This window comes from Fonsecaea multimorphosa, assembly GCF_000836435.1.
Source record: "Fonsecaea multimorphosa CBS 102226 unplaced genomic scaffold supercont1.4, whole genome shotgun sequence".
NCBI lineage: Eukaryota > Fungi > Ascomycota > Eurotiomycetes > Chaetothyriales > Herpotrichiellaceae > Fonsecaea > Fonsecaea multimorphosa.
The window spans coordinates 629,939-648,522 of record NW_015971638.1 but is presented as its reverse complement, the minus strand read 5'-3'; the positions used below and the strand labels follow the sequence as shown (position 1 = coordinate 648,522).

The following is an 18,584-nucleotide window of genomic DNA, read 5'->3' as shown; positions in this document are numbered from 1 at the left end:
AGCATCTTGGCCCATCGACCGGGAAGGGTGAAAAAAGTACCAAACTTCCTCGTGGACCACAAGCTTCTGGAGTCATGGCCACTTCGACTCGAAAGCGGTTTAAAAGGAAATCTAATTACAATGCGCCGATTTAGTTATGGTCAGGGCTGGAGCTAGGCTAAGCGCGGCGCCAGCTCGATGTCCACAGATGGGAAGTGTTTGACTGTACCTACTCATGTTTATGCGTTATGAAACTGTAGACGTTTGGCTGGGATGTGAATTCAGTGTAGCCTTCTAGGGCTTTGGTGGAAATTGGTGGCGCTGCCGAATTTAATCACTAATATGCCCAAAACATCCACAACCCATCGCATTCACTCATAACAAAGTTTAAAGCGTGCATTCCCGGTTACTTCTAATGCCCAGACTATGCCCACTTAATGGTTTCGTGATTTACTCCAGCTCAAGATCAACGCCAGCCACATTGCATATAGTACCCTGTACCAACTAAAACGGACGCGTAGGACAACATCACGCAATGCTTAAGAAGATGTTGTCCTACGCGTCCGTTTTAGTTGGTACAAAAGTCTTTTGTCACCTTCAACAATTTCAGCGGCCTTCCTTCTCTTGCGCACCTTGTTTGATTTGGCAGCTACATTTTGACAGTGCCGTCCACTCCTTACTGCAAATCCTTAACAGTCGCTCCTTCCACAATGCTTTCCTCCTTCTCCATTCCCTTGCTCCTTACGCTGAGCACTGGCGTCAGGCTCTCTCAAGCCAACACTTGGGACGACAGGACCAGCGCAAATCCCACGATAACAGTCACCTCGTTCCGAACTCACCATATCTGCCCCTGCGAAACCTCAGCTGATCCGGCGACTCAATGGTCAGACTGGACAGCCGTTAGTTCCAAGCCCGTGGATCCCACCTCCACCGAGACCTGGCGCGACTGGACTGCATCGTCGTCAACCACCAAGAAGAATGATGTGAAGCCGGCCAGCACCAACGCAGAGAGCTGGTCTAACTGGAGCGCTACAACCAGCACGACCAGGACCCGAACTGCACGGACTACCACAACGACCACGACCGCTTCAAGCACGACAACTACTCCCACGACCACCACAACCAGCCCAAGCACGACGACTACCACCAGCACGACGACCACCACCAGCACGACCACCACCACCAGCACGACCACCACCACCACCACCACAACTACCACGAGTCCAGCTTGTACACCATCTCCAAGTTACACAGATCCTTGTGTTGATGGAGTCTACAACAGCAATGGTCGGCTGTTCCAGGTGTACTGCAACTCCAAATTGTCTGGAACCTGTGGTGGATCTGGCGATGCCTCCGGTCCTAGCGACACTGCCGTGGACTGTGGATATGACAGCCCGATTGGAAACTGCTATTACCAAAATGAAGAGAGTTTTGTCTTCTGCAGTAGCTCTGACGTTGTAGCCGCTGCAGGCGACGTCGCGTTTGTGTATATTGGGCAAGATCCATGCTCGTCTTAAATAGGAACCAGAATTAATTTATCTCGCCCGTTTAAGCAACTTCAAAGCCGTATTACTACCTCAGGCTGGTACATAGACCCTGTTCATTCCTACGTACTCCATCAGCCCTTCTGAATAGGACGCCAGGGGATTAAATTGGCCCCAATAGAGAAGTCCTGTCTAGGGCGGCACTGCGCTCGATCCGATTGGAGCGTGTGTTGCTGAGCGTGTGTTGCTGAGCGGACGACAACAAATATAATTGGCATCCATCTTACAGTTACCTGCTCCGTAAGTAATGTAGGCAACAAGCTGTCCCTTGTGTAACTGGAGGTCCATATCCCCCTTGAGCACGCGCTAGATAAATGGTGAAGGTCTGGTGGCTTAGACGCCGTCATTTCTCGAAGAAAAGGTAATAGTTCTTCACGGTCCGTACATTCATCCAGAGCATCTAGAATGATGTACTTCGCTCCCGGACGAACCATTGCGTCTCTGAACAGTGAGTGGATCGCGTCTTCTGCGGGCTGCTGCTGTCCCGCTACTGCATTAGATCGTGGAAGATGTCATTAGCCTGTAGGGCAGCCTGGAACAATAATGATCGAATAGCTGTTCTGGATCTTCCATATTCCGATTTTTCCGTTACTGGATAGACCCCGGAGGTATCACGAATAGCTTCGGCAGAGGGCTGTCGCTCCCGAGCTTCTATTGGACCAGCTGCTTCACTCGGCCACCCTCACACCGTGTACGCAGGTCCGCAGCGAACGGCTGGTGGCTACGGGCGTTAGGGCTCTACGAAAGCCCTCACATATGCGTCCGAAAATCCTGGATACGGCTTGCAACGAGATGGCGAGCAACGCTTTGCTCAGCTAGCAAGCCTAGGCGTGACTTTCGACCAGTGGAAACTCCCTATTCCGTTACTTCTGGACGATGCTGACGATCACGTCTATCTCCTTCAAATCTTCTGGAGAACAGATTTAATGGGAGAAAGATATCTTGCTCTTGTTCTTAAATAAGCAGACGGCCTACCCTTTTGCTGAGCCTGTAATACATCAAGGTGCACAGCTCAGAGCAATCCGATGTACCCCCATCCGCGCTACAACCTACAGACAAGGAATACCTTGGATGGAACTGGATATGGGGTCTTTTCAGGAACCTTTGCAAGCCCACGAGCAAGGACATTTTACCCGCACGGAAAGATCACAACATCCACGACTCGCTCTAGACCACTGGGGAGACAAGCTCCCTGGGAAGAGGGAAGCCTCCATACCGCACAACTATAAAACAGTCCCAGCGTCTCAATTCCATACATACGCTCCTACAGAAGGAAGCTCAGCGGACCTTAGAAAAGCATTACACGTAGTGTAATGGGGAGACCTGAGTTAGTGGACAGCGAGCTGGAACATGAGGCCGTACATTGTACGGGATGGCAAACTTGGCTTCTGATTGGCTGGCGTGCGATAGGTGGAGAGCCTGGGTCCTTCTTTTTCTTTGAACAGTGCTGGTAGTCAACTTGACAGATAGACAATCAATCAACTTGTTACTCAGACGTCTTGCCCTTTAGTGTGTTGATTGTTGTGTGAGACGCTGTGCCTACCGCCGTACGAGTTGATGCCCATGGGTATCAGCCTCGTCCCAGGTCACTAGGAAAAGAATATGTATGTAGCCTTTGATGCTGCACAGGAGCATGGCCAAGATGTCTAGTTGCGCCAATGCTGCCAAACGCCTCCTCAATACTATTATCACAACTCCATGGGTCGAAGGAAGCGAGTGAGCTTGAGCTTCAACTTCGACCTCAATCTACCTTGTACTTCACCATCACATAAGGAATCTCAACATCCTCTTCGGTAGTGTCCTCGGCAGTGATCTCGAAGATGATGTTCTTCTGGTGATCTGGGATCGGCTTACGGCTGATAGTCTCAAGCAATTTGCTCATCTTGAGCGGCAGGCGATCCTTGGTCTTGCTGGGCGGGTAGAAACTGGCGTACAGCAAGCTGACCCCAGAGCTCACCATCGTCACGCTCAATCCAAGGTTGTCAAAATATTTCAAGAACTCGGTCAGGGTAATATCATCCACCTCGAAGCGATCCCACAGCTTGTCGATGGTCACTTCGCCCTCTTTGCCTTGATACGTGCCCTTGGGACTGGCGATCGGTTCGCTGAATCCGAAGAACGGTAATGCAAGGTTGACGAAGCCGTTCTTGTACTGTTCCAGATCCGTCTTGCCGTCCACGACCTTGAACAGCTCAAGGACCACCAGTCCCGTGACAAGTGCAGTGGTAGTGGCGATAGCAGGAATGATCTTGCCGGCGATGAACTTTGTCTTATGACGGTCAGCAATTGGGATGTTGTAGTTCATGGCGCGGAGATTGCTCGCGGCAGTGATGAAGTCGATGTGGTGATTTGTGTCGTCGTCTTTCTCAAACTCCACAACATTGAGTCGGAAACCAGGCATGCTCTTGGGAGTGGGCAGCTCGGCCACAATCTTGTCCAACTCTTCCGCGTCATCCGCAAATGTCGGTGCTGGCCCGTTGGGGTCCGGCTCCTTGTCGTCAGCCTGGATCTTCACATTCGCGTCTGGCTTGAATTCGGGAACGATCATGCTGTCTAAAACTTTAACGTAATCTTCATATTTGAGCTGAGGAACAGGAATGCCATAGTTGTAAGCGTGGAGGGCTGCCCCGTGGACAACGAATCCCATATGTGTCTCGTCCGAAGGATCAAAATTGAGAGGCGTTGGAGCGCGTTTTGGTCCAGACCAAAAGTCAGCCCCACTTGATGTCTTCGAGTCCTTGGGGAAGTTGTAGAGCAACTGCGCAATGGCGTTGTGGTATTGCTTCTCAAATTGCATCCGAGCCCACGCAATGCAGTCGTTAAAATCAGTTGGCTTGTCAGTGACCAAGAATTCTTTGAGACTATCGAGGATCATCTTCTCGTTGCCTTGCTGCCTCAGCGTGGTGTTGATGTAGTCCGGTTGTGTCATGTAAAGGTTGACGGTTTCTGGCGGTCCCACAAAATAGGACTGGAACAGGTCTCGAGCCCACGCGATGGTGTGTTCAATCTTGTTGGGAAAGCTTCGGAGAGTGCACATGGGGAAGGATTGTTCAGGTGGATCTTGCGAACTAGAGTACGACTCGGTCAGGCGCGGGAGAATGACCTGCGTGTTACCCTTAGTTCCGAGAGTGCCACTTTCCAGCAGTGGTTTCATGAAGAAGACGCATCGCCGATCGACATATGTGCGGGCCTCGACGTTGTCCAGAGCATTTGTGACAACATCAAGTTGCTTCCAGAACGCCTCATTGAAGATGTCTTCGCTGTCAGGGCCGATGCGATCTGTCATGGTCGTGATCTTTCCCTTGAGGTCGGGGTTCATAGCCTGAACAGCGGCAGCTGCAGCCACGCTCTTCTGCTTCCCAACATCCTTCGGTCGGAACAGGAATTGGCGGTTGAGGTTGCTCTTTTCGATGGAATCGTTATCTGTGACTGTGATGTGACCGCTGGGACCAGTACCTAGACCGATCATGGCGTAGTTCTTGAGCATCTCACATCCGATGGCGCCAGCACCAACCAGGAAGTTCTTCACATTGGAGATTTTCTCTTGAAATTCCTTGCCGAAGACCGCAATCTGACCATCGTATCGTGAACCTGTGGGCCTGCAAAGTTCCTCGCTTCGTTTCACAGAAGTGGGAAGAGACTCGAGAGAATCGAAGTACATCCACTGTACAACCGGTGTGAACTTTCCAGAAACAGCCTTCAGCACTTCCTGCGCGGCGAGACCACCAAAGAATGCAGCCATGGGACTGAGATCACCCTGCGCCTGATAGCTCAACTCAGTGATCAATTTGTCGTCAATCTCGACCTCCTCAGCACTCTCCTTTACCAACTTCTTCGTGATCGCCAGAACTTCCTTGGCATCTTCTTCACTATGCGGACGAGGTAGGCTACCCTTTTCTTCTTTGAAAGCATGGAGAGCTTGAATGCCAACGTGGAGTTGTGCTGGTCGGTCAAACTTTGCAAAATCGGATACGAGGAATTCTGGCTTTTTGATCTGTTCTGACAATGACTGGAACTGAAGGACCTTCGGCATCTTGACCTGCGCAAAAAGGCCGCCACCCTCATATTTGCCCAAACCCGAGACATCGCCAATAGAGAAAGAGTACGGGCCTTTGACAGTGATCTTCCTAGGAGGGGCTCCATTGAGAGCTTCCAGTCCCCTAAGTTCTGCGAACTCAACATAATCGCCGTCTTCCAGTCCATGTCTTGTCTCATCCAGGGCTGACACCAGACCAGACTCATCAATATCTGCGACAATGCCGCTGATTGGGTTCTCTCCGGTGACGTCGCCCACAGTGAAGTCCTTGCCAAAATCGGTGAAGATGTAGCCGAAAAGGCCAAATGTGTCAGCGATCACCAGGTAAATGCCGTTCTGGTGGCAATAGTCGGAGATCGTAAGTTGATCTTTCAAAGATGTAGTTGTGAGCACAACGACTTGATATTTTTTGAGTTGGCTCAGGTCATCTGTTAATGTTTTTGCCTGGTGGACAGCGACGGGCGTGTAGGAATTGAGCTCGGCCACACGCGGGGCAGTCACTTCTGCTCGGGGCTTGCCCACATCTTCAGGACGTAGGAAGAATTGTGAGGAAAGGTCGGAGATGGCAACAGGATTGGGATCGAACAAGGTCAAAGACTTGACGCCAGCCAGGGCAATGTTCTTTGCAATCTCTACGCCCAAACCCTTCAAGCCGACGATGAGCACATTGGAAGCGCCCATCCGCTTCATAGCCTCATGACCCAGAACGTAGAGTTGTCGGCTGTAGAGAGATTCATCGATTTCGCCATTCTGGAGCTCCGTAATGGCAGCCCCAGGGTTGTCAACTTCCATCACAGAGTCTGTCATGATTTTCTTTTCTGGCCGGGCGAGGTCTTCTGACGAAGCCTTTCTCTTGCTACCGGCCTTTATAGAGTCTGGGACGTCGGCGTGAGGTGAAATGGTGACAGTGGCCTTGCCTCAAGCAAGACCCAGATGGCGGTAGAACTGATCCGAAGAGCGCAAGCAGCTGCTTCAGATGAACGTTATATCGAAGAGAGGAGCCTCGTGGCAGGAGGAGAGGGAGGCGAAATGAGTGACGGGAGGACAAATCGTTGAAGAGGTTGATTATGAAGAAAAGGACAGAATCTGATGGCGCAGGCAAAACGGCACAGGTGAGTGCAATGGTTGTTGTGATATTAGTCAAGAAGATTCGCGGGCTGCAGTTGGTTCTTTGACGCTGAGAGCAATTGGTACTGGTGAGAACTTGAAGGCAGACGCCCGAGACAGTGACGCAATAATCGCAGGCAACACCGGGCCTCAGGCCTGCCAAGTGAGTTGGGGCGACTTGGGGTTAGCCTTATGGGAGCCGCTCGGCACACTTGCCACCAAACGTATAACTAATACTGTCGTAGCAGAGTGAATGCGCCCCACGCCCAAGGTGCCTGGGTAGCGGCGTTGAGATTGGTCACCGCCGCCTTCACACTTGGGCAAGCTTGCAGGGTAAAATTGTGTAGAGCACCCGCGCCGCTGTGTCGAGTTCTCTTTTCCATCCTGCGGGAGAGAATCAACTGTAGCAACGGCATTCGACGCGTCCTTTTCCTACTGACGCGTGTTGATCGCGGTTCAGCTCCGCAAGCTAGTATTCGCATTCGCTATGGGCCTCAATCCCTTTCAATGTGTCGCTTCGAGCTGTTCGGGCGGCTAATCCTCAAATTTCAGCGGCAGCACGACTCTCCTGCTCTGTTCGACTTGTGTCACGATCCCGCCCCTCGTCCCTGTGTCAGACCAGTGAAATGCTTCATGAAATCCTCTTGTCCTTATCCGGCCTCCAGTCGCCCGTCTGGACGCAGGCGAGCTCCGCAGCGGGAGCAGGCGACGAAAAGACATTCAATCAATATGTTTCACCCCCGGAACGGGCGATGCTAGCGACCCTGGCTCATCTGCACGATTTACATGTTCAGATCAAGGAAGCGACATCGAGGCTATCCACAGCTCACCGGTCCATGGTCTGTCGAGCAGTCAGTTCTTCAATTGCAGACGTGCACTTGGGTAAATATGTGGATAAGATTATAGAGGTGGAGTCGTGCATACTACAAAAGGACGCTGCCTATGTTGGGGCTTATGAAGTTGTGCCGTTGAGTACTCTTGTGGCTGAGTTTGCGCCATGGACGAGACGATTGGAGTGGCTATGGTCGGTAGTCCTGCAACTGGATCCCCAATCGAAGCAGAATATGAAGAACCGTTCGCCATCCGGAGCCAGCATTCTGGATTGGCTGGGAAATGAGACACATACCGGATACTCTGACATTGAGGACATGGCCATTGCGCTCTTGACTGTTGCTCAGAAAGCATGGATGCGAGCTGCGTCGCTGTGGGTGCTTTACGGGAGACTGCCAACCTCTGGGGCAGAGGATTTCTGCATCAGGCCAAACCCAAACCCGTCATCGGTGATGGACTCATACATGATCGACCATTCATTGACGCCAAAGATCTTGAATCCGGGGACAAGCAGTGCTTTGCTCTCAGCTGGCTGTGCTCTCAGCCAGTTATATTCACAAACAGCGTCATTTGGACCATTACTGAGCGTGTCAAGTGACGCATCCTTGTCTTTGCTACCAACCCATTTGGCGTTGCTCGAGTCCTTACACTACCCGTTGAATCCATCATTGCTGGAGAGCACAATCTCTTCCATCAATCAGTCTATATCTGAGAATGCTCTGTCTCAAATCCTGCCTCGACCACTAGTCATGCAGCTTCTGCAAGTTGTTTTGCGCTACATGCTCCTCAATCAAGGTGAATTTGCGGTGTCGTTGATCAAGCACGCAGACGAGCGGGTAGCTAGTCACCGACAACCACACAGCACTGTTCGGCCAGTCAGGAAGATTGGAAGACTCGACGAACTTGCAATCAAGGAGGCTGAACTGAAGGGCATCCTGAACAAGACCATGGCAGAATTATCAGCTTTACAGGCCGACGACGATATTGAAGACGACACCCTCAACCTAGCAAAGAAATTGTTGTCTCTTCAGGCGGTCGACGAGAACAACGAGCTTGGTCGAGGTCTGGTGTCAACACTGTTGCCTACCCCCACCTTCCTGCACTTGACAATCCCCACGTCCTCGGCATTGCATATTTTCCTGTCTTCGAGCGATGTGCAAAGGTATGCATCCATCAATGCGTATCTGATCTCTATCCATAGAGCAGGGCTGCACCTGTCCTCACTCTGGAAGCTGTCATCACATCGCAGGTGTTATCCCTCTCCAATCGGACCTCCTAGAAGCGCTTCACAATCTGGACGAGAAAGACTGGCAGCTCGACGGGCACGAGACGCTCGGAGATCGACGAGAACCAGGGCACATTGGACGACTGCCAGCAGAGCTCTGTTTATGATCAATGAGCTCGAGGCATTTCTGCAGGGCGAGGTGATCCAGAGTAGCTGGACACACTTCTCGAAATGGCTGGACGGCAATGATGGACTGTATCCCTCATCAGCAAAGTCGTCCAGGCCTGGCACAGCCTCCTCAACTGCCCAGACAGGGGCAGCAGAATTGTCCAACCGTGAGGCGACCACAATACCAACAGATCCTCGGGCTATGGCGGAAGCCCATCGCCGATATCTGCACGCCCTACGCACGGCCTTATTCCTTACGAATGATGCATTTGTCGCCACATTGAAAGAACTATTAAATCAGACCGACCACTTCATTGCTCTTTTCTCCCGTCTGCAGACAGTGTGGGAGGGGCTGGACCTCCAAGAGGATGAAGGCGTGCTCGACGCATTCTCTAACTATGCAAAAGATGAGAGAGATGTTCTCGCCGAAATGGATCGCACAAGAAAGTCGATGGAGAATACAATCTCCGGTTTGGTAGAGAACATTCGAGATATGGAAAAGGAAAAGCGGACGGGAGTCGGATTCATGACTAGCAGTATCCAGGAGAGCATGGATGGTTTGCAGTTGAATGGGAACGGCACCAAATTCATGCCGTGGCAGGCGAGAACAGTGGATCGACTAGTCATGAAACTCGATGGCCTTGTGATGAAACAGGACGAGGACAGAGATCATACCGCGGTCGGCCTTGTTGATGCTTATGATGAATGAATGAAGGAATGAAGCACGAAATATTGTTAGGTGGGGTTTTGCAGATCTCACGACAGTATGGCCATTCATCTGGCGAGTCAGGGTTAGCTTAGAATATATTTCTATCGAACAAACCCTATTCAAAACTCCGATTAGCTATATTTTTGCCTTGTGCCAACATGTACAAAGACCTCGATGGGAAGCAAAAGACGTGAACGAGGGTCAGAAAAGCCGTCGACCTCATACCCTTCCCCGGAACGACGAACCCAAAACCAACACGCAACTTCATAACGATAGCCACGATCGGTGGGTTACAGTCGCGTTTGGGGGAAAGGTGTCTCTCAAGTGGAGAACTCAGAGAATGGATAGACTTGGTGTCATCATGAACAGAAAATCAAGCAATGCGAGGATGCAAGAGGTGTTGGTGGAGCGGCTGGATGATAGTGGGTGACATACTTTTCATGGTTTTGCATTCTTTGGTCGAGCAGTCTGTCGTTTCTGTGAATAGGCCACCTGTTAGCTCAAAAGCAAGGTCACTGAATTGAGTGGAATGGCTGAAGCTTGGAAGCATGGTATTAAGAGGTGTGGAGTCAGACAATATGGTAAGCTTTGGTAATGCTTTCTTCAAGGGATATCAGAAGCAGAACTGTTTGATAAGAACCTTTGATCATCATAGGAGTGATGGGCGAAGAGAACGAAGAAAGGAAAATCAGGCAGGACTTACATCTTGCATTACCGTTGAAAACTTGTCATCCCACGATCGACCTGCTGCTCTTCCAGATGGATGTCAGTTTCTCTCCATCCAATGTCATGAACAAAAATCTGCCAGAGATGTCTTGTGTCCAAGGGGCTCAGATGGTAGTGCATGTTTGAGTTCAAGGCTCATGAAAAGGATCGCCGGAACTTGGTGTATGATGAAGTTTCATCAGGGAACACGGGGGGCTGGGAGAACGAAATGGAGCAACTCACGTTCGGTTTCTACTGATGGAACAAAGGTCCACTGAAGGCGGTCATGTATGACTCGGGCAATCGAGGGTGACCATAGACCCAGTTGAAGTCTTGGTAGATTTCAAGATCTGGGCGACACAAAGACGAAGTTCAAAGGTGCTGCAAAAGTCGAAGCGACAAAATTGTTTCGGATTCGGATAAACATCGGAAGCTTGGCAATTTGAGGCCCGTGACACACCCCGGACGAGGCTAGCGGACAAGGCTAGCACGGCTAGGTGGCAAGGCTCTCGATAGTTGCCAGAGTTACAAACTTGAGTTTTTGGTGAGGCTCTCACACAGATCTACCTACCTAGTCGGCAGGGTCGAGAAATAGCGTGCCAATGACTGGACCAGGAAATACAACATCAGCTCATACATAAATTTGGTCGGTGGTGGTGCAGAAAGCCCCGTTGTCTGTGCTTACCTTGGGGTCTGATCTCATCAGGTGCGGCTGAGGTGCTCAATGGCATCTTTGATGTAGACCAGGTATTATCGGCAAGGACAAGCAGGGGTGCACAGTACCATTAACAACGACAGTGACGACGACCACTTCAGAATTACTCGATGATATGGCTAACGTCGATGGTGACCGCAGACCGGCTCTAAGCGTCATCGTCGGCGGGCTGCCCCGGACTGGCACGACGTCCATGACCGAAGCTCTTAAAATTCTTCTAAATGGCCCAGTCTTTGACGGGGGTTCCGCGTCCTATCTTGGAGACCGCGATACACAACGACGATTGCTGGAGCTTACGCAGCATTGTCCCATGAGGACTCTAGTCGACCGCACCTTTGTCCAATATCGTCTTGCCCAATTGACCGAAGGCTGTGTGGCAAGCTCTGACCAACCCGGTTGTTATTTCCTTGAAGAGCTGTTGCAGTTGTATCCAGAGGCAAAGGTCATATGCACTGTCCGAGACCGAGACTCATGGTGGGCCAGCTATTCGGCACTTTGGCAAAGCATTCACGACCTGCATCCTTGGGCCTGGCTCTCTCCCAGCCTGTGGCGCTTCTGCATCTTCTCCATCGATTTCTGGAAGCGTGTCCCGCAAGCTGTGGGTATACCTCAGTGCGAGCCTTGGCCCATGCTCAACCAAGAGAGGCTCTATGAAGCACATGCCGAGTATGTCCGGCGCGTGGTGCCGCCGGATCAGCTCTTCTTCTTCAACGTTCGGGATGGGTGGGAGCCGTTATGCAAGATTCTAAATGTCCCTGTTCCGCAACAACCTTTTCCGCACGCTTTCCCGAGGTCATGGCTAGACAAGGGAACGAAGGCTTTGATTGCGCGACTGAGGAGGCGCTTTGCAGTCCTGGTGGGATCAATAGGGCTGTTGATCGGAGTCACAGGCTATGCTGGCATCAAATACCTACAAGCAATTGTCAAATGGGGAAAGGGACGAGGACAGTCCGCATTGATAGCTTCTTGAATGGGAGCTTGAGCACGGTCTTGACAACCGAGTGCTCACCAATCCTGAGAGAAAGAGAGATCCGCATATGCTTATCAACGAGGGCCAGACCCGAGCAATCCCCCAAAGGGAAGGCAGTAGTACGCGAGTGTGTACTCGGGACCTCGTCGTACCTACGACTAAATCCTTCACCCGACAGCTCTGTCAATTGGGAATAGGCATACACCCGTCCCGAGGACATCGATGTAAAGGTTATGGTCAGAAGGTTTCATTCTTGCTTGAAGACACTGGAAAAGGGTCCGATTGCTTTCCCAGGCGATGCTGAACAGGTTGAACGACACTGAGAGATAGTAGTTCGCACGAGGCTGCGCAAGGCTGTATCATCCCCGCAACTACCGCGGAGTATTAAATCGCGAGTCACATTTTGCGATCCTTGGCGAGTGCGACAATTGCGACTGGCTGCTCAAAAAGTGTTTTCCTCAAATTCAATGTGTTCTGGTCCTCCCTGGACGTCCACTCATTCAGATTGAAATTGCGATGTCATGAGCGACAGACGAAGAATCAATGGGCCGGGAGGCACGACCAGCCCTCCGGCATTTGCGCCTTACCCACAGGCTGCGACACCGTCACGACGACGAGTGAGGAAACCAAATGAACTGCGCAAGATCTGTACGATGGCCATTTCCTCCACCATTGGCATATACTGACCAAGCGCAGTTCTACAGACCGGCATAGTACCGTCGGCCAGCGGTTCAGCGTATTTTGAACTCGAAAGTCCTCCGGCACCGACTCACTCTCTTGTACCTACGTTCTCCACCATAAAATTGTCATGCTCTGTGCATGGGCCAAAACCATTGCCCAGAACCGCCTCATTCTCGCCCAATGCACAACTGACTGCATCAGTCAAGTTTGCTCCATTTGCGACCCGCGTCCGGCAAAGCTACGTTCCTAATCAGACTGAAAAAGATTTGGGATTGCATCTGGAAAATGCCTTGAAAGGCGCTCTCTTGCCAGATAGGTGGCCGAAGAGTGCTGTTGACGTTGCAGTCACAGTCCTCGAGGGAGAAGATAACCAAGAGGAGGGAGGTCGATACGCGGGGCTTGAACTCTTCAACCTACTGGCGGCAGCAATTAATGTGGCTATGGCGGCGCTGGCAGATGCGAAGATTGACTGTTTGGACCTGTTGGCCGCAGGCGTCGCCGCTGTTGTCCCTGGACCCGACTCAAAGTTTCTGCGAATACTAGATCCTGCGCCTATCGAGCACGATGAGATACGGTCGAGCTGTGTGGTGGGCTATTTATCATCAAGGGATGAGATTGTGGAAGTGTGGTCAAGTGGTTCTATCTCAACCCAAGGTGCTAATGCATCAACTGGATTCGACGAACTGGTTGACGCTGCTGTTGCTGCCGCACGCGGAGCACAGACTGTTCTCAAGGAGGCCTTACTTGAGTCCCTGACAAGAAATCAGATGGCACTCAAAAAGACGAGTCAGGGAGAAATGAATGACGTTGAAATGAATAGATGAATGAGCCGAACTTCCCTATTCAGAGCAACGAGACGTTTTGGGATCAATTGATTACCGGAAAGTCACTGTTCTTTCACTTCAGCTGAGACCGACAGCTTCTGCGACTTTGCACCAACCAAGCCGACTCTTGTTCGACTTGGATCCATCTGGATCTGGGGTACCTTCAGCTCACTTTAGCCTCACTTCCTCGATGCTCTTAAGGGTCGGATCGTCAGACAAACCGAAGCGGTGGCTCGACTACTGATCTCTATTCACGTGCCATCGGGCGCCAGTTGTTATAAATCATCGCTGTTGCTCTTCTTTCCGCCGACTTTCAACTCCATCCCTAACCCTAGTCCAACGACCTCCTCTTCTGCACGGCTCTCAACCAAGAACAGTCCGCCATCATGGCCCCATTCCAAGCTGACGACAACGTCGTCTTCTTGTACCATTGTCTCGTAAACGCTTCTGGAAAGGTACGTACCATGAGGTCAGCTCTCTCTGTGTGCCATCACTGACATCGTATAGGTCGACTGGAACGCTGTGGCCATAGCAACAGGATCGACTAGAGGAGCAGTGGAGATTCGCTGGCGGCGACTCAAGAAGAAGATCGAGGATAACACAAACACTGGACAACCTGCTACACCAACACCCGCCCAACCTCCTCAAGGACGGAAGGCTAGTCAGGGCAAGAAGCAGAACACCGGCACCCGCAAACGCAAGATGGAAGATGCCGAGGATGATGAAGATGAAGCAGACGTTGCAGGGCCTCCCCAAGTTGACGGTCAGGTTGATGTCAAACCGTCTTCTCGGCGTCAGACCCGGGGAAAAAGGTTGAAATATGACATCAAAGCTTGCTTGGCCAACGACGAGGATTCCAGCGCTATCACCTCTTCGGACAGTGATGAGGATTACGTTGTCGACGCCGAAGCAATCAAGTCCGAGGACGATGAGCTGTTCATGTTCGACATGTTCGACTGCAGCGGTGATCTCAAGCCGAAACCAAAGCGGGACAACAAGTCGCAGCCAACGCCCCCCAAAGTCCACCGCCAGACGGCCACCAAGAAGGCGGTTCCACCCATCAACGTGAACGACGTTCAACAAAAGACCGTTGCTGTACCCAAAGCGAAGGTTAGGTCCAGCATGCACCCCTCTGACCAGCCACTTCCAAGCATCGAACACTCTCCACCAAATACTCCATTGAGTAGCGTCTTCACGAGCGAGAAGCAAGGAGTCGTGGATACACATAGCGAAATCACTCTGGAGAACTTGAAACCTGGGATGGTTCTTCAGCTGCCTCCCAAAAGCCGACCTCAGATTTTGGAAGGCATCGCCGATTGCACAGTCCCCAAGCCAGATCTAGCGTCCTCTGTTATCTCAATGACATCCTCCATATCTGCGACGAGCTCTTTCACGACTACAGACTCTATCGGCAAGATGATCCAGCAAGATCTAGCTAACCACGTCGAGATCCGGCCCGAAGACAGTGTCTCCTATGTGGCTGTTGATGCAGAGCAGGATTCTATGCCCACAGCACCTACGCCCACAGGTGAGTTTCTGAGTCCTCATTCTCTCCCTGCGGCCGCATCACTTTGTCTTTGTGGCTGATCCTCTCTTCCCCAACAGGCATCATGGCAAACACGCTTCGGTTCTTCAAGGTTCTACTGACTCCTCAGACGTAGCCGTTGGTGCAAGCAAAGATATGAGATGTTGATTCGGAAGCGCCGCGCGCACAGGAGCATACGTGGAATATGAAGACAGCATTGCTTTTAAGTTTCAAGCAGACATTCTGAAGAGCGGGCATGCCAAAATACCGGACGGGCTTTAAGGGCGCTTGAACATTGGGTAGAGGCATGTGAGGCCTTTGAGACACTACATCGGTTGCAGCTTTGAACATGAGAACGAAAATTCAGAGGAGAAAACACAAGTGCTTTGAAGCACGACAGAGCTGGATCTCGAGCTGTAGCTGGAGCTGGAGCTGGGGCTGGGAGGGATCGCTGCATTCGAGTCAGCACTGAGAGACATGTACTCGAAAAAGAATTCCCAAGAGCTGGACGTTTGACTCTATTTGAGATCTCGTCAATTGGATCTATGAATATGACTGCTTGGCCCCTTTCCTCTAATATTCTCTCGTGCTCCGCCCTTAGTATTAATGTTTTGCTGCTTGCTCCGCCCTTCACTACCTATGTGGTGATCAGCCATGCAGGTGTCACAGCCCTTGCAAGCATCATGTCCATATCGATGTTCACCTCAAGCTCTTTTCATGACCCTAATGTTTCTTTTCCGCCGTGAGGCAATTAATCGGCATATCGCCAATTTAACACCCAGCGCGCTGTTCACCCTGAACGAAACCGACCGACCAATATCAGCCATGCCGATCGGTGCCCCGGCTGCTCGTCAATGATCTACGGCTGGTTGATCACGCGCATTTGCGCCTTGTTTTGCCGCCAATTTTTCTCCCACTGACAAACTTCCTCCTCTCTGGGTGGCCTGCTTTTCTTTCTTTTTTTTTTTTCCCCTTCCGCGGGCGTTGCCCTTTCTCGAAATTCTGAATCATTCGTCCAGAAGGAGGCTGCTCCACTTCAGACCTGGAGGATGTCTTTGGTCTGTGGTCCTTGGAGATTTGTCTTCCTGTATGCGCTTGGTTGTGGTCGCTAGAGGAGAAGTAATAGTGTGGAAGGACGTGCGATGTGCTCTTGTGAGCTCATGTGTGCGGCTTGTGCACATGCAGATACTCGGTCCCATGAGACAATTCTGTGTCGTTCGACTGGGTGCTGTGTAGCTGGTCGGTTGGCTGAGTGACCGTCTCACGCAAATCGAATATCTTTCTCGGGCATATTGAGAAACTTTCTGCTGAATCTCATTCTCCTTTTCGTTATGGCTTTTTTTTTGGCTTCGAAAAGCCCGCGCAAGCCGGGCCATTCAGTCATCGCCGTGCACGCCAATCCACTCGCTGCATGGGCAGAGGACATCGCCGTAGAGAGTGCACAACTTGCTGCACCAGCAGAAACCCCAGCAGACGCAGATGCGGGCGGCGACGTAGTCTTCCACGCTCATGAACCCCTGGTAGTAGCGGTACTGGCCCACGGAGACGCCCTCGAGTCGCGCGGCCGCACACTCGCGGTGGACCTCTCGGCGCAGGGTTTCTTCGACGGCGGAGCGGACGGAAACCAGGGATGCGGCGTGCGCGGCACAGCGTTCAGCGTGATCGAGCGCGCGACGACGGACGGGGAGGACCTCCAGGTCGGCCTTGGTGTAGTTCGTCGACGGGTACGTTGGGTCTTGGACGAAGTTTGTGTGTGTGAATTCGTTGTTCGGGTGGAGCGGGTCGCCCATCGTGAATGGGACCGGATCTCCATAGTTCGAACTGCGGCGGACCCGCACGTGAAGGTAGTTGGCTTCATATGATTCGAATTGGCCCGGATAGCCCGTCAAATCTGTGGTGAGACGCTTGCGTTTGAGAGCTAGAGCGGCCTCGGAGGAATCGTCATCGTCGACATCAGTGGGTGCTGTGCTGGCGCTATTGCGGCTTCGGTCGTCCTCGTCGTGGCAGGAAAGAGTGGTTGAGCTGCTATTGGAGATGGAGCCACACACCGAGACGACACGGCTGCTGCTGTTGACGTCTTGATCAACGAGCTTCTCTGCCACGCGGATCTTCTTGGTGGAGAGGAGATGGATGTCGTGGTCTGGAAAATGTGTTAGCTACTGGAGGTACCATAGGACGAAAAGAAGGAAAAGTTGTTTGAGGACACTGACCATCGGTTTTTGGCTCATCGGGAGTGGATCTGGTCACGAATGAGTCGCGGGCATTCCTCTTCTTGACTGGAGAATCCGTCAGTATTTCAGATGAGAGAACATTTGCATCTCAGAGACTCACCTTTCTTCCGAATTGTCAATGGGCGGGGAGGCTGAACAGGTTGGACAGGTTGAAACTCTGGATCGTTGACGGTACCGTCGGCGTTGTAATATGAATCGGGATACTCTCGAAAGTGGGCCTTGGCCTTTTTCTTCTGAGACTTGGGTTGGAGAATGGGCTTGACACCGTTGTCACCGTTGTCTTCGTGGTCCGCGGTCTTGCTGAGTTGCATTGAGAGGCTTTCAGACCCTGGAATCACGTAGTCGTCCAAAGTCTCCTTGTCCTGTGCCCAGAGCTGAGGCCAATCTTCCAGACCTTCTCGTCGATCGGCAAAGCCATCCTCATCGACCACGGGGGCGTGATAGGCGGTGGGTCCTTCTCTTGCCTGGATTCCGCCAAAGAACGATTCAGATGCCTTCTCCTTCTCCAGTTCTTCTTCGATGTCAATGTGAAGATGTCCTTCGAGGCCTGTGCCAAGAGCCGCGAAGTGATTGTCGATCATGTCTAGTTACATTTGATTAGCGAAGCACGGAGCAAAAGGTTCTAACGTAAAGCCATACCTTTGGTCGTCACGTCCACACCGGCATGGGCGAAGGCGAATTGGGCGAGTTCGGGAGATTCAAGGATGAAATTTCCTTCGGGGGGATTGTGAGCCGTAGGTTGATTATGATTGCCCTCCAATTGGGTGGTAGCTATACAGATCATGATTAGAAACTCCAACGCGGCGGATGGGACGCGGTTACCTTGTGCATTGCTGTGCGCTGCGAGTGTTGATTTCAGTGATTCATTGGACATCATTGCCTTGAGACCAGCATCCGCGAACATGTACTCGAAGTATGGAGGTTGTGGGAGAGGAGGGAGGGGTTTGTTCAGAAGATATTCTTCTTCACTTCTTGCTTGGGCTTCCGCGAGGCCGGTAGACGTGCGAGAAGAACGACCACTCTTGCCAATGCTCCGCGAGCTGAAGCTGAGCTTCTTGTACCAGGATTTGTTGCGACGCTCAGGAGAAGTGATCTGGTTCAATGGAGTCTCCATGGTTTCCACAGTTCTCTTCTCAGGATCAGGCAAGCCCACGTAAGGCGCACTGAAGACGGGCATCTTGCATTGACCAACGGCTGGCCCTATCTTGAATTGAGAGAGATGGCGTTGTTCGGAAAGCCTTGATCGCACAACCAGGCTTTCGATATCACAACAGGCAGAGTAGAGAAACACAAAAGACAATACCCTGGACCTTGCAAGAGAGATGTCGATTGGA

The 18,584-nt window shown here is 51.7% G+C and overlaps 7 protein-coding genes across 7 annotated transcripts; 5 read left to right on the top strand and 2 right to left on the bottom strand.

Moving 5' to 3' along the window:
* Nucleotides 1-689: 689 nt before the first annotated feature.
* On the top strand, nucleotides 690-1,496 carry Z520_02878 (uncharacterized protein; the record flags this gene model as incomplete). The annotated part of the gene is made up of 1 exon (XM_016773391.1): nucleotides 690-1,496. The coding sequence occupies one exon, from the start codon at nucleotides 690-692 to the stop codon at nucleotides 1,494-1,496; it is 807 nt and encodes a 268-aa protein (XP_016635448.1).
* Nucleotides 1,497-3,264: 1,768 nt separating this feature from the next.
* On the bottom strand, nucleotides 3,265-6,366 carry Z520_02877 (uncharacterized protein; the record flags this gene model as incomplete). Its single annotated transcript, XM_016773390.1, has 1 exon — nucleotides 3,265-6,366. One exon carries the CDS (start codon nucleotides 6,364-6,366, stop codon nucleotides 3,265-3,267), a length of 3,102 nt encoding a protein of 1,033 aa, XP_016635447.1.
* A 926-nt stretch (nucleotides 6,367-7,292) lies between these two features.
* Nucleotides 7,293-9,599, top strand: Z520_02876 (uncharacterized protein; the record flags this gene model as incomplete). Its single annotated transcript, XM_016773389.1, has 1 exon — nucleotides 7,293-9,599. One exon carries the CDS (start codon nucleotides 7,293-7,295, stop codon nucleotides 9,597-9,599), a length of 2,307 nt encoding a protein of 768 aa, XP_016635446.1.
* A 1,535-nt stretch (nucleotides 9,600-11,134) lies between these two features.
* On the top strand, nucleotides 11,135-11,989 carry Z520_02875 (uncharacterized protein; the record flags this gene model as incomplete). The annotated part of the gene is made up of 1 exon (XM_016773388.1): nucleotides 11,135-11,989. The coding sequence occupies one exon, from the start codon at nucleotides 11,135-11,137 to the stop codon at nucleotides 11,987-11,989; it is 855 nt and encodes a 284-aa protein (XP_016635445.1).
* Nucleotides 11,990-12,510: 521 nt separating this feature from the next.
* On the top strand, nucleotides 12,511-13,494 carry Z520_02874 (uncharacterized protein; the record flags this gene model as incomplete). Its single annotated transcript, XM_016773387.1, has 2 exons — nucleotides 12,511-12,637; nucleotides 12,686-13,494. 2 exons carry the CDS (start codon nucleotides 12,511-12,513, stop codon nucleotides 13,492-13,494), a joined length of 936 nt encoding a protein of 311 aa, XP_016635444.1.
* Nucleotides 13,495-13,880: 386 nt separating this feature from the next.
* Nucleotides 13,881-15,155, top strand: Z520_02873 (uncharacterized protein; the record flags this gene model as incomplete). The annotated part of the gene is made up of 3 exons (XM_016773386.1): nucleotides 13,881-13,949; nucleotides 14,002-15,022; nucleotides 15,100-15,155. The coding sequence occupies 3 exons, from the start codon at nucleotides 13,881-13,883 to the stop codon at nucleotides 15,153-15,155; spliced, it is 1,146 nt and encodes a 381-aa protein (XP_016635443.1).
* Nucleotides 15,156-16,395: 1,240 nt separating this feature from the next.
* Z520_02872 (uncharacterized protein) lies at nucleotides 16,396-18,427 on the bottom strand (the record flags this gene model as incomplete). Its single annotated transcript, XM_016773385.1, has 4 exons — nucleotides 16,396-17,159; nucleotides 17,230-17,295; nucleotides 17,351-17,833; nucleotides 17,890-18,427. 4 exons carry the CDS (start codon nucleotides 18,425-18,427, stop codon nucleotides 16,396-16,398), a joined length of 1,851 nt encoding a protein of 616 aa, XP_016635442.1.
* Between the last annotated feature and the right edge of the window lie 157 nt (nucleotides 18,428-18,584).